A 12839-nucleotide genomic window follows, 5' to 3' on the forward strand; every position below is an offset into this window, starting at 1 on the left:
TCAGTGTTAGTCTGAGTAGTGATAGTGTAATTTACATCCTGCTGGAATATTTCCCACGGCTTGACGACACAGGCCTTTGTATCAAACAATGGAAAGAACCTTTCCTATTAATTCTGCTTCCTGTGAGCAAATATTCTATTCCTCATTGTCTGTAACAAAATCCTTCCAAGTGCAGGGTAGCTATACAAAAATCACCAGCAATATTTACCCTCCCTGTAATTCATTAGTACCTATTTTATTCTAGTTCCAAACAGGACCTGCTGTTTGTTCTCTTCCCTGCAGAACAAGAAACCAACCTGGTGAAACTATCAGATTTGAGCAAAGGTGTAGGGTGTATGTCACATGGAATATCTATTGTGTAGTTTGGCTCCGAAAACATCGTTAAAAGCATTGCTCCTTATTTGCTGTTCCAAATTGAAATTATAAATGTAATTAGCTACCAGCTTGCTTTGAGCAGACATCCGTATGTTAAAGTGATGTGTTAGTTACTTGTAATGAACTAGGATCACAGTTTTTAGAACTCTTGAGCTCTTTCTGAGCTGGTTCTGCTTGATGCCTGTTTCTTCTCACCTTTGTTCCCCTTTATGGTAGCATTTATAGTAAAGCCAAGAGATGTTCATAAATTGATACTAAGTTTCCTAACGTTTCCAGAGAAATGGGAGATAGAGCAAATGAATATGTGCATAGTTGGGGTTTTTTTTCTGCACTTTTTTCAATGCCTTTTTTATCTTTTAGAAACGTATTTCAGTATATTAATCTGATGTGTGTGTATCGGAGCATCTCTGTCATATCTGTGAGTAGTTCTGTCTCAAATATCTAATCGCAGCAGAAGCTGGTAAAGGTTTCCACACTGTTCTGTAGAAAGTGCTGTGGAGAAAGACCCTAACGGCTTTCTAGAGTAATGAAAATGTCTTGGCTGCATTATAATCCATGAGGCAGAAAATCAAAGCTGCTCTGAATAGCCAGTTTCTCTTCTGCATGATGAGAGCAGAGAAGCTGCTGCCGTGGATCAGATGAAGGGTCTGCCTAGCTGAGTAATCCATCTCCCACAGGGCTAGCCCTAAGTAGGAGTCTGAGGAGTAGCAAGAACGGGGAAAGCATATATTGTACTATATCCTAACTTCTTCTGGTGCTTGGTCCGTAAGTCCTACCTCCCTCTCTTTGCAGGGCTGCTGGTATCAGTGTAGAGCAAGTGAGGTGGTTCTGGTGAGGATACTAAGTGCTCAACATTGAGTGCCAAAGGTCATGCTGCCAAAGATAGGTCAGGATGTGTTTTCAGGTCCTGAAGCTGGAACAAGGGGGAATCTGCATGTCTGTTCTTACAAACTGAGAACAGTCTAGATGGAGAATTTGGAGGAATTCTGGAAATACAAGGCCAAATCCCAGTGCTTACGCATATCATCTGTGAGAAAAACAAGCACAGGAGGAGAAAGGGGAAAGATGCATTTTCCCAGCTCAGCATTGTAGGGTGATTTTGGTGGAGGAGCATCATCCTTCAGTGTAACCTGATGTGACCTGGAAGGGCAGGAAATCCTCAAAGACAGTCATTGCTGTATATTGAATTTCTGTCAATAATTGTAACACCTTTCCTTCTGACAGCAAGGGACTAACAGCATAGGGACTGGGGATGTGCAGGATCCTGGTATACTCTACTCTTTGGACAACTCAGTCCCACTTGCCTGCAGTGTAAAACTTTTGTGTTCTAGTGTCTTAATAACTATTGCTAGTGCACCTTGGTGTGCTAGACTAACACTGCTGCTTTTAATTGGTTTTGGAAGCTTTTTGAGTGTTTTCTCTCAGACAATTCTGATGTTAGTGCATTGTATATTCATGATAGGGATTACTGAGAGAGTTCTGAAAGATTGTTTGAAAATGGGAAAGGGTTAGCACAGAGGCAGCACTATCTAACACATCAAAAGAACACAGATGGGAACATAGGAGAGACTGTAAAAGCCTTCAGTTGGGAGGAGTTAGATAAACACTCACCAATAACCTGCCTACGTTAAACCTTTTCCAGAATGCGTGAGTCTGAGAGATAAAGGGAGCTATAAAGGGTGAAGCAGTAGCAGGGCACCAGACCGAACTGCCCACAGCTCCTGCAAGGTTGTGGCCCAGGTTTGAAGAGTTCCTTTTAGAAGGAATCGCTATGGAGCCTGAGGAGTACAGACGGAGAGGTGAGTAATCCTCTACTTCTGGAATAGTTAGCATTTTCTCACAGAGAGCCACTGTTGCAGGGCTGGGAGTGGTAGCTAAGATTTGGATGGGCTATATACTGTGCACACATGTCCTTGAGACTTACATCTGAGGCTGAGGAAAAAAATATGTGTCCGATGTTTTAGGCTAAATTAATGAGTTTAGAGTCAGTGGACTTGGGCTTTTGGGTCTTACATTTAAAATACTGTAGGAAAGCTGCAAAGCTGTGCTGCTGAATAAACTTGGACTAAGGGGTTATACACGGCAGCTCTTCCCCAGTTGACCCCATGAAACCTCAGTGATACTGGCACAGTTCTGGAGATGGGGAGCAAACTTTGGTCCTAGTACTGGAGGAGATTGGTGTGTAACTGTGCAGCTGTTTTCAGAGGATGTGAAAGGGAATATGCTGTAACGACAGGGAAGCATTGTGGCATTATGAAAACTTCATTTCTATGAAAGGTGCTTTCAGTTAATTTGCAGGCAAGAAAATGTGTCAATCCTCTTCAGTAGTCAAGCTGTACCTTTACCCTGACTGTATTGTAAAGATACATTTGAACTATTCAATGACAACACTGAAATAATGCTGTGAATCTGTTCTGTTCCCATGAAGTGTGTTCTAGAAGCTGTGTGCCTACATTACTATTAAATGGAACAAGTGGGTTGTTCCTGTGGCTGTCCTGGGAGCAGCGCTGTCCAATGCTAATGATTGCATGAAGTGCTAGTACTGCTAGTTCGCTTTCCCGCAATCAAAACTCAAAAGCACTGGTTTGCCTCTTGCAGGGAAAGAGATGGTGGATTACATTTGTCAGTACCTGAGCAATGTGAGAGAGAGACGGGTGACTCCTGATGTACAGCCAGGTTACATGAGAGCCCAGCTACCAGATTCTGCCCCAATGGACCCAGACAGCTGGGACAACATCTTTGGAGATATAGAGAAGATTATTATGCCTGGGGTAAGAAATAAAGTGTAATTGTGACAGGAAAAAGTCATTGCTACCTGGGGTGAACACCAAGTCCTGGGAACGCACACATTCTGCAGAACATTAAATAAGTAAAACTCCCAAAGTGTAGAATAATTATTATAAATGTGATGTCCACAGAAGGGTTCTGGAGATCACTGTTGTGTTCCTAAATACAATTTTAAGGGATAGACTGATGATGTTTTTGAAGCACTTTCCACATTAAGAAGAACTCTTGTTTGCTTAGAGGGAAATAGTTTTTCTGACGCGAGTGAATTTACCTTTATAAAGCCTTTCTACCTGATGAATGGCATTACCTCAGTTTCAGAGATGTGGAAACTCAGGCACAGCAAGGTAAAGTATCTCTTGCCCAGGGTCAGGTCACACAACTTGTCTCCTTCTTGTATGTAAATACTGCAGATTCCACTATGGGAATTCGTATTACCTAATCCAACAATATATGTAAGAAGCTATTTTAAAGTTTTCTTCACAGATATTTGCAGAAACTTGGTCTGATATAGGAGAGACACTCACTTTAAATGTGCTTACACTGGTGTCCCACATGGAATCTCCCTCAGGTTGGACTTGATGATCTTTTCCAACCCACCCGATTCTGTTATTCTGTAGAGGGGGGTTGTGAATTGCTGTGTAGTGAAAGGCAGGCTGTGTTTGATGATAAAATGAGCAAGAGCAGCTTGTTGCAAGGATTCTTACGCAGATATGTATTTTGATAAATATTTCTGACTGTTGTACGGCGTTCTGAAGACCATTCTTTCCTGTTCGGAATCTTTGTCTGCCTGTTTAATTCAGATAAATTCCAAATTATAGCAAAAGCATTTATCTAATAACGACACAGTGTTATCATTTGCTAGTGCTGCACTCCTGTTGATGCTATCTCTGGAGCTTTCTGCTAGCAGATCTACAATTGCACATATTATGATGTTGTCATCCTTTTCCATCACTTCAACCAGATGCTAATCACTACATCTTGTGCAGAATTTTGTGGCCGTTTCAGACGTAACTTCTAGATAATTTTGTTCTAGGTAGTCCACTGGCAAAGCCCACACATGCATGCCTACTTTCCAGCTCTTACTTCCTGGCCTTCACTCCTTGGAGATATGTTGGCTGATGCAATTAACTGCTTGGGATTCACATGGGTAATGTTTGGTTTTTAAATTTTATTTTAGATGTTATTATTCTGTGTTTGTTATGCAGGACCAGGTCATACTCTTTCTTGTTCTGTGAGTCAGAGTAATTATTTGCTTCAACCAATTGTGTGTTGTTTGCATAAATGAAAAATATAACTTGAAAAAATATAAATAGAATATATGGGAGAAAACATTACTTAGCAGTACCAGGTGAATGAAGAAAATGTACCACTAGAAATGTCTGTTTTCTAATTCTTTGCCTGTCCCACTGTGAGCATTGTTCCCTGTTGTCTAGTCTTGTTGCCAAGACTTACACAAGCACTGCAGGCAACTGAGCAGGCACCACCCATGACTGCAGGCAAGGTTGGGCTCAGTTCCAGTTCTCCTGCTCCTTTGAGAGAAACACATTTCCTATTTTTCCTCTTCTGAAAATAATTGGTGGCCTGTCCCAGAGCATCTGGGCATTTTGTATCCTTGTGCAGCAGTGAGACAGCACTACTTGGTTATGCCTTTACACACCTCAGCAGCATTCTGAAGCCAGTGTTTTTCCCACTGGTGAGGTTGCCCAGATTTAGATGTATGTCTCTGTAAGAAAGCAGTAGAAGCTCATAAATCTGTAAGGAATTGATGGTTATGGTCTGCGTGGAGTGGTATCAGATTAGCTCTTTACACACTCAGAACATCCATTTCTGTGCCCGCAGTCTAGTTTTGATAGATCTCTGTTGTTTGCCACGTAAACTGATTCTTTCACAAGTGGAAAACAGGACACTGCAAACCAGCTTTCACCTTTCCTTTGCTGCTCTTCACAAAGCCTTGAGGAATTCTGCAGTTGGAAGGTGGATCAGTGCCCTTTGTCTTGACAGATCCCAAGCGTGTGCTGATGTGGTGAATTGCAGTTCCAGGATTTTGTCTCAGATGGCTCATTGTGACTTCTTTTTTAACGACTAAAACTATTGATAGTTTAGAAGCTGAACACTGAAGTGCTGCAGATATTCTGGAGAGAGCATTGTAAGGAGGGTGGTGAGAGGCTCTGTATTTGATGCTCCAAGAGAGCAGCTGGTAACGAGCTAGGACCCCAGGGCTCACCTGCAACTGCAGCCTTAACAGAGAGGTCTGTATTACAGAAATTGCCAAACAACAGAACTGTTATTACAGCAGCACTGTGTTCTGCTAGGTATGGGCCATAGTATTACATGGTTAGCTGCTTGTATATCCAGTGCTTCAAAGCTTATCATCTACCTTTGTTGAATCTAGGTGAGATTTCTCCCAAGGCAATTAAAAAGCATTAATAGCTGTTAATTAAAACATGATGTGTAGTTTAAGGGTTATACTGCTGCTGTGTTTTCAAGGTGAATTACAGCCCGATTCTCATTTGATTTTTCTAGGCCTCCAGTCCAGCCTGTACAGAACTGGAAATGAATGTGATGGATTGGTTGGCTAAAATGCTGGGCCTTCCAGATAAGTTTCTGCACCACCATCCCAACAGTGTGGGTGGAGGAGTGTTACAGGTAGGGGAGATCAGAGGTGGCCTCATCCACATCTTTTTTTTCACACAAGTGAATTTTCCTGTGGGTGATAGTTTTCCTGGAGGCAAAACCATCATGATTTTCTCTATGGGTCTGAGTAGAGACAAATCCAATTGGCCCTTACTTTCCCAAATTTTAGTATTAAGTACAGAAGACTATAGAATAGGAATTGCTACTGCTTTTAGGCTGAACTGTGTTATGGACAAGGAGCCAGGACTCTTGCGGCCTTACTAAGGATAAATGAGTCAGATTTGGTTTGTTCTGTCTTTCACATCACCAAATTATTCACTGAAGCAATTCTTGCATACCTAGAGAAGGAACCCTTCTCACTGTCTTTCTGGCAGCAGTCCTTAGCCACACAAGAAACTCTTTTTCCTTTTTCCATTGTCTACGTTGTGTCCCTGAGGCTTGCAAGATCGAGGCCTGAACCTTTACCTCCCACCATAAGGCAAGTGTGCCCTGGAATCAGTGGTGTTGCTACAAGGAGTTCTGTCAGGTTTGGGATTTTTATGGGTGATAATACACAGTTGTACAAGAACAAAAAAACCATTGAGATTTATTTGCCCCCCACAGCCCCTTAGTCCTGCATGTTAAAAATACACAGCTCCTCCAGGGCTTTGTTGTGTGTTGCTGGCCCAGAGAGCTGCTCCTCAGCCAGTGACTTTCCGCTGCATCCGGGACAAGCAAGAGTAGAAAGAACATAGGGTGTGGGCAGCTGAGCTCTGCAGTGACTTCAGTAAACCCCTGGCGAAGTAGCAACAAAGCAGCAATATGTTGCAGTAAATGAGAAATATCTTTGCAGAGCACTGTGAGTGAATCAACCTTGGTGGCACTGCTAGCAGCAAGGAAAAACAAAATCCTGGAGATGAAGCTTTCCGAGCCAGACGCTGATGAGTCCTCACTCAATTCTCGCCTCATCGCTTACGCGTCTGATCAAGTAGGTTCTTATGGTGACAAAGAAAACAAATTTGCTTTTGTTGTCTCACCCAGACCATACAGTGTGAACTCACACTGAGGGAAACTGTTTTCTTTACCAGAAAAATCCCACTGTCTCACAAGCATGAACAAATCCCTCTAATCTTGCTTTTCTCAGAGGGAAACAAAATCAGTGTGAGGTGAGGTTTTGTAGGGTCCCGGCAGTCCTCAAGAGACTTTCACATGACTCATTTCTGCACTTCCTTCCTGTTTTTGACAAAGCCCTGCTCCACTAAGTAGGTGCTGATCTCATGCTGCTTCAGCTCCTGTTTCCTCACAGCCTCCTTCCACTCAGAGACAGCCACACTCAGGGCGTTGCCTCAGTGCTGCTCCTGGTTGTGGTCTGTGTTCCAGGCCTCTGTGCTTGTTCTTGGAGGAAACATCTACGTGGCACTGTGACTCTGCCTGCAAGCCTGTTCTGTCCTTCGGCTCCTGAACGGAACAATCCTATTACCCTGGGAAAACTGCAACAGGAGAGACACTGATCCTGGTGTTCTCCTAGTATAACTAAAAGGGCTTTTTCTTGCCTACCCCGGCCCAGAAGCGAGCACACTTCAGGGGTTTTTATCTTCTTGTGGCAGGGAGGAGGGAATAAACTGAGGTTGATCCATTTCATGAGGGTCTTTTAAGACCTGAGTTTTGATAAAATGTCCCTCCAAACAAGGCAAATGCCTTGGTACATTGGTACATTTTAAAGACCAGTAGCCAAATAAATGGAGCATATACATTCTTCACTGTAGTATTTCTTCTAGTTATTCACAAAGAAGAAGAAACTTTCAGGCTTATTATTATATGGATTATCAGATGGACTGTGTGTCTCTGCTTTCCTTGCAACCACTGACTTTTAGAAGGCCATAACTTACAACAGCTGTTCAGCCTCAGAGCTTGCTTTCTTACTGTTTTTCTTCTTTTTCTTTAAAGGCACATTCTTCAGTAGAAAAGGCTGGCTTGATATCTCTTGTGAAGATGAGATTTCTGCCTGTGGATGAGAACTTTTCCCTCAGAGGTGAAACTTTGAAGATAGCCATTGCAGAAGACAGAAAGAAAGGCCTAGTGCCAGTCTTTGTATGTTCAACTTTCTGGTTGGGGTACTGACAGTGTTGTGTTCTCAATGGCAACATAAAATAATGTATGAAACATTTCTTATTGAGTTAAAATACTTTGCCTGGTTAAAATGTATGCAAGATTGAACAACAACAAAATATAGTATAATTTTGACTGTGTATTATAGCTTCTCCACTTTTATTATAGCTAGCTCCATCGATTTATTAAAACAGGTTTGTTTCCTTCTAGGTTTGTGCAACTTTGGGTACAACTGGTGTCTGTGCTTTTGACAATCTGTCAGAACTGGGTCCAATTTGTAAGTGTCCTTTCTTCCTGTTTTTAAACTACAATAGCACAGAAAAGGTATTAAGAGACTTTTTCATGCCAAAGCCAAGGAGAGTGGCAACACTAATCAGCTGGGTTTTTCAGATGTGTCTCAAAGATCAGTGGAGTCTGTGCAAGAATTTGCAGTGATTTCTGTAAGATTTAGGTTAGGATGCTACAGGACATTTAAGACATTAAATTTGTCAAGTGATAAATCTTTAATATTTTTTAAGGAATACAGACTGTACAGTACAGAGAGCAGTACTGTTGTGGGATGGATAAATAAAAATTTAGCCTAGTAAAGGAGTTTTGAAGATAGTGTTTGATAGGACAGGCTTTGTAGGGACCAGTCTAATACATAAATTTGACATGGTTAGGTTATAGATTCTGTTCTGCCATAAATTCTGACAAGCAATTGCTGGAGACCTGCAGCACTTCATCTTATGGGTCCAAGCGTGGCTTCTGTCTCTGGCTCTGTCTTGCTCACCAGTGTGTCTTTGTGCAACTGTATTGTACTGGGGAATTTCACTTGGTAGAAAGGCAGGTGACAGAAATCAAAAGTTAAAAAGCCTCACTCATGAGAATTGTTACAGTCCATCTGATGTCAGCATTATGCTATACTTTAGGGTTCTGGATCCACAGCTTTAGAATAAAACGAGATTGTCAATTCTTTTTCTTGCTATTTTGTTGTCAGCCTGTCCTCTCCCTGCAAAAACGTGGACATAGTTTACAGAGAGGAGAGATTGAGCATGTCCTCTGATTCTTTGTGTCCCTTACATAACGATTTCAATTCTAACAGGTGATGCTGAGGGACTCTGGCTTCATATAGATGCTGCATATGCAGGAACAGCATTTGTATGTCCTGAATTTCGACTGTTCTTGGATGGAATTGAATATGCAGATTCCTTTACTTTTAACCCTTCTAAATGGATGATGGTTCATTTTGACTGTACTGGATTTTGGTAAGTGAAGGCAAAATGCAACTCAAAAAGGATGATGTGCACATTGCAAGGTCTTCCCTCTGCACAGTTTTTTGCTAAATATATTTAATTCTTGGATTGATAGGGTTAAGGACAAACACAAGTTACATCAGACGTTCAGTGTTAACCCTGTCTACCTCAGACATCCAAACTCAGGAGCTGCTGTTGATTTCATGGTAAGCTGGTATTTGAGTTGCTCTTTTAAATTGCCTGTAAAATGTTCGAACAGACAGCAAAATTCTTTACACTCCAGAGTATGCTTATCTTATAGCTGGTCTTATCACATAAAAACATAAACCAAATTACACTGAGATCCTAATACAGATTAAATGATAAAATTTTGAAGTCAGCCCTAGCTATGAAATTATAAAATTACTTTCAGATACTGAGATAGAATTACTTGAGATTTTTACACAGATGGGTATCCAGCCTTGCATTTTTAGTTAGGTCATTTCTGTGCATTGTATTGTTGAAGTAATTCCAACTGATGGCATTTTGGCTGGTTTTCTTGTATCTCTGATACGTAATAAAAAGGGAAAAGAGTAAGCAATGGACATATGATGCTCTGAAACAGTGGTAGAATGAATTATGCTTTTCTTCAGATTAAGGTATTGGAAGCATTTGACTTTAGATCCATCTTACAGCAGATTTAAGTCCAGTAAAACAAAAGAATATTCACTGCCAATTGTTTCTGCAATGATCTCACCCTGGTCCTGAAAAGAGAATTGTTTTCTTGAAATCAATAGAGCTTTTCACTGGTGTGAGTGTCGAGAGAAGCAGAGAAAAACATGCCAATGAGTCCCTCTTGTGGGTAAAGAGGACCCTGCACATCATTGTGGGGCTCCCCAGCAGTGTTCCACAGGTTTTGTCACACTTTGCCATGCCGTAGGTATTACTTCTTCCAGAAGGGTCTACTCCTTTATCAGCTCTGGCTGTTGGTAGTTGATTTGGGAAAACGTTCAGGCTGGCAGTTACATATGCAGATCACAGGAACTGGAGTGAGCCCTCACTCTAAAGAGCAGATGGGCCCATCTTGGTAATGCTGTAGCTGCAAAAAGGTTTGTGACTAGGTGGTGGTTAAATACAAATTCTAAGTGTATCTAGGCTGTAGATCAAGGGCAAGAGCCAAAATGTATTTTTGCAAATAATTGAAAAATATGCAGCCAGAGTTTCTTTGACTGTTTCCTGAGCTTAGCAGAATGTCAGTAATACAAATTGATTTGCATCAAAGGAGATTTTTCTGACCTGAGCCTTGAAGCAACAGAGATAGCAGTGTAAGGGAACACTCCCCTCTGCTGGTTTTGCACTCACTGATACACTATTGTGTTTTCACAGCACTGGCAGATTCCGCTGAGTCGTCGATTTCGCTCGTTGAAGCTGTGGTTTGTCATTCGCTCTTTTGGGGTGAAAAAGCTTCAAGCTCATGTCCGACATGTATGTGAATTAACAATGCATAAATGTATTATGTTCATTTATTGGTAGCTGGCTGTAATAAATTCAGTGATGCAAAGATGTGTAACAGAAGAGCTCTCACGCACAAAGCTTGCATGTGAACACTACATGCATGCAGATTTTACTCTTAAGTAATCTGTAAAGATCGACTGTGTAGACAAAATATTTCCTGTGCCCTCTTGGAAGCCATAGGCAATGGAAAGCAGCGGAATAAGTCGATGCTTTCTGCACATTACTGAGTACTACTCTGTAGAAGCTTTCTTTGAGGCAAAGGGCAGCTGTTGGGGAGGCAGGCTGTGAGGGATGGCTGAAGCCATTGCTGTGAAAATATACAGGCTGAAGTCTTTGATGGAGTGTGAATACAAAGGATCCTATTGTGGGGGTCAATAGTAGCTGCAAGAGGACTCTGATCTGAGAAGGCACATCGTGTTTTCAAACCTTCTAGAAAACTTGTATGTATTAGTCCAGTTACTCTCGTTCATTGTCAAGGGTTTGGGCAAATAGACACAGATTTGAAGTTCCCAGCTTTGTTGTCATTCTTCTGTTTGCTACCATCTGTGTGTTGGAATGATGTGATGTGTTTTCATAAGGAAAGAAATTCTTGTTACCTACTTAATTTAGTGTTTTACAGTCTGTGACAAACCAATATGTAACTACATTTTTAATTACAGGGTACTGAGACAGCCAAATTCTTTGAATCCTTGGTTAAAAGTGATCCACTCTTTGAAATTCCTGCCAAGAGACATCTTGGATTGGTTGTATTTCGTCTAAAGGTAGGGCCTTTTACCTGTCTCTCTGGAAGGAATTGATCACATCTGATCTCTCTCCAGACTTTAAGAAGTGTGAATAAACTTTCACATAAGAATTTGTAACACTGGAACTTTTAGAGATGTTTGGATGTCACTGGAAATTCTAAGTATAGTATTTTTGATTTCTTTAAAACAGGGTCCCAACTGGCTGACAGAAAAGCTCCTGAAAGAGCTAAGCAGTTCTGGCAGGCTCTTCCTTATCCCAGCAACCATCCATGACAAGTTCATCATTCGCTTTACTGTAACATCACAGTTCACAACCAGGGAAGATATTCTGCAAGACTGGAACATCATTCAACACACTGCAGCCCAAATTGTTAGCCAGAATTATGAGTTGCACTGCATCAGTTCTGGTGATGGGCCAATAATCCCTAATGTGATGGCTAATCCTAGTTCTGATGTAGTTAGTAATGCCTCTCAGCTTTATGTAGATGGAGGAAAATACAAAACACCTTCCAGAAAAATAGTAGCTCAGCCTAAGAAGTTAGCTGCATGTCCCAATATGTGTGTGATAAGTCAACAGGTGAAAGGTCAAGGGGATCCTCTAGATGACTGTTATCCAGAAGATGTCCAAGATGTTACCAGGCATAAGTTAACCTCTTTTTTATTCAGTTATTTATCTGTGCAAGGCAAGAAAAAGACAGCTCGTTCTCTTAGCTGCAACAGTGTGCCAACAACTGGCAGTCTTGAGCAAAGCAACCCCAAAGCAGCAGACACTGACAAGAAGGAGTCTCATGCGAATGCCAGAATTCTCTCCAGGCTGCCTGAAGAGGTGATGATGTTCAAAAAAAGTGCCTTCAAAAAACTAATTAAGTTCTACAGTGTCCCAAGCTTTCCAGAGTGTAGCATTCAGTGTGGCCTTCAGCTGCCTTGTTGTCCTCTGCAAGCCATTGTCTAACAAGTAAGAGACTGGTCCTTAAGCCCTTTCCTAGTAGAAGGAGAACCAAAGTTTGCTTATTCATATGCAATACTGCGTGTTGTTTTGTTCAATATGTAAGCAGTGGCAATGACCTCTGAGAAAATTCCTGTGCTTTTACTGGTGGAAACCTTGTGTATTATAGATGAAAATGTCAAATAAATCATGGAGGCATAGAACATGAAACTCTGGTTTGTAGACTGCCATAAAGAAAATGCCAATTTCAGCCTTATCGGTCCTGGTAAGGGACAATTTCGGGGTGGAACCATTCGGGCAAAATACACTGGCCTTAGTAGAGGGTGTACAATTCAGCTATTTGCACTGTTGTAGGCTTTTTCATACCTTGAGTTAACTGTCTAAACTGCTGTGAGGAACTCTGTGTGCAGGCAATGCCACCGTCAGTTCTGAACTGCAAAAAGAAGGGTGTAACCAATTGTAAAACTCCCCGAGTTCAAAAACACAGCAGCTCTGTCGTGTCATGTGTGCTAATCGGCTGCAGGGCACAGCAGGCTT

General features: G+C 41.6%; 1 protein-coding gene across 1 annotated transcript; it reads left to right on the forward strand.

Annotated features, from left to right (window-relative positions):
* Positions 1-2146: 2146 nt before the first annotated feature.
* HDC (histidine decarboxylase) lies at positions 2147-12430 on the forward strand (the record flags this gene model as incomplete). The annotated part of the gene is made up of 12 exons (XM_084268061.1): positions 2147-2174; positions 2974-3146; positions 4196-4309; positions 5686-5808; positions 6629-6763; positions 7723-7866; positions 8095-8161; positions 8969-9131; positions 9235-9325; positions 10485-10583; positions 11273-11374; positions 11547-12430. 12 exons carry the CDS (start codon positions 2147-2149, stop codon positions 12306-12308), a joined length of 2001 nt encoding a protein of 666 aa, XP_084124187.1. The 3' UTR covers positions 12309-12430.
* Between the last annotated feature and the right edge of the window lie 409 nt (positions 12431-12839).

This window comes from Gallinula chloropus, assembly GCF_964237585.1.
Source record: "Gallinula chloropus genome assembly, chromosome: 9".
Taxonomy (NCBI): Eukaryota; Metazoa; Chordata; class Aves; order Gruiformes; family Rallidae; genus Gallinula; species Gallinula chloropus.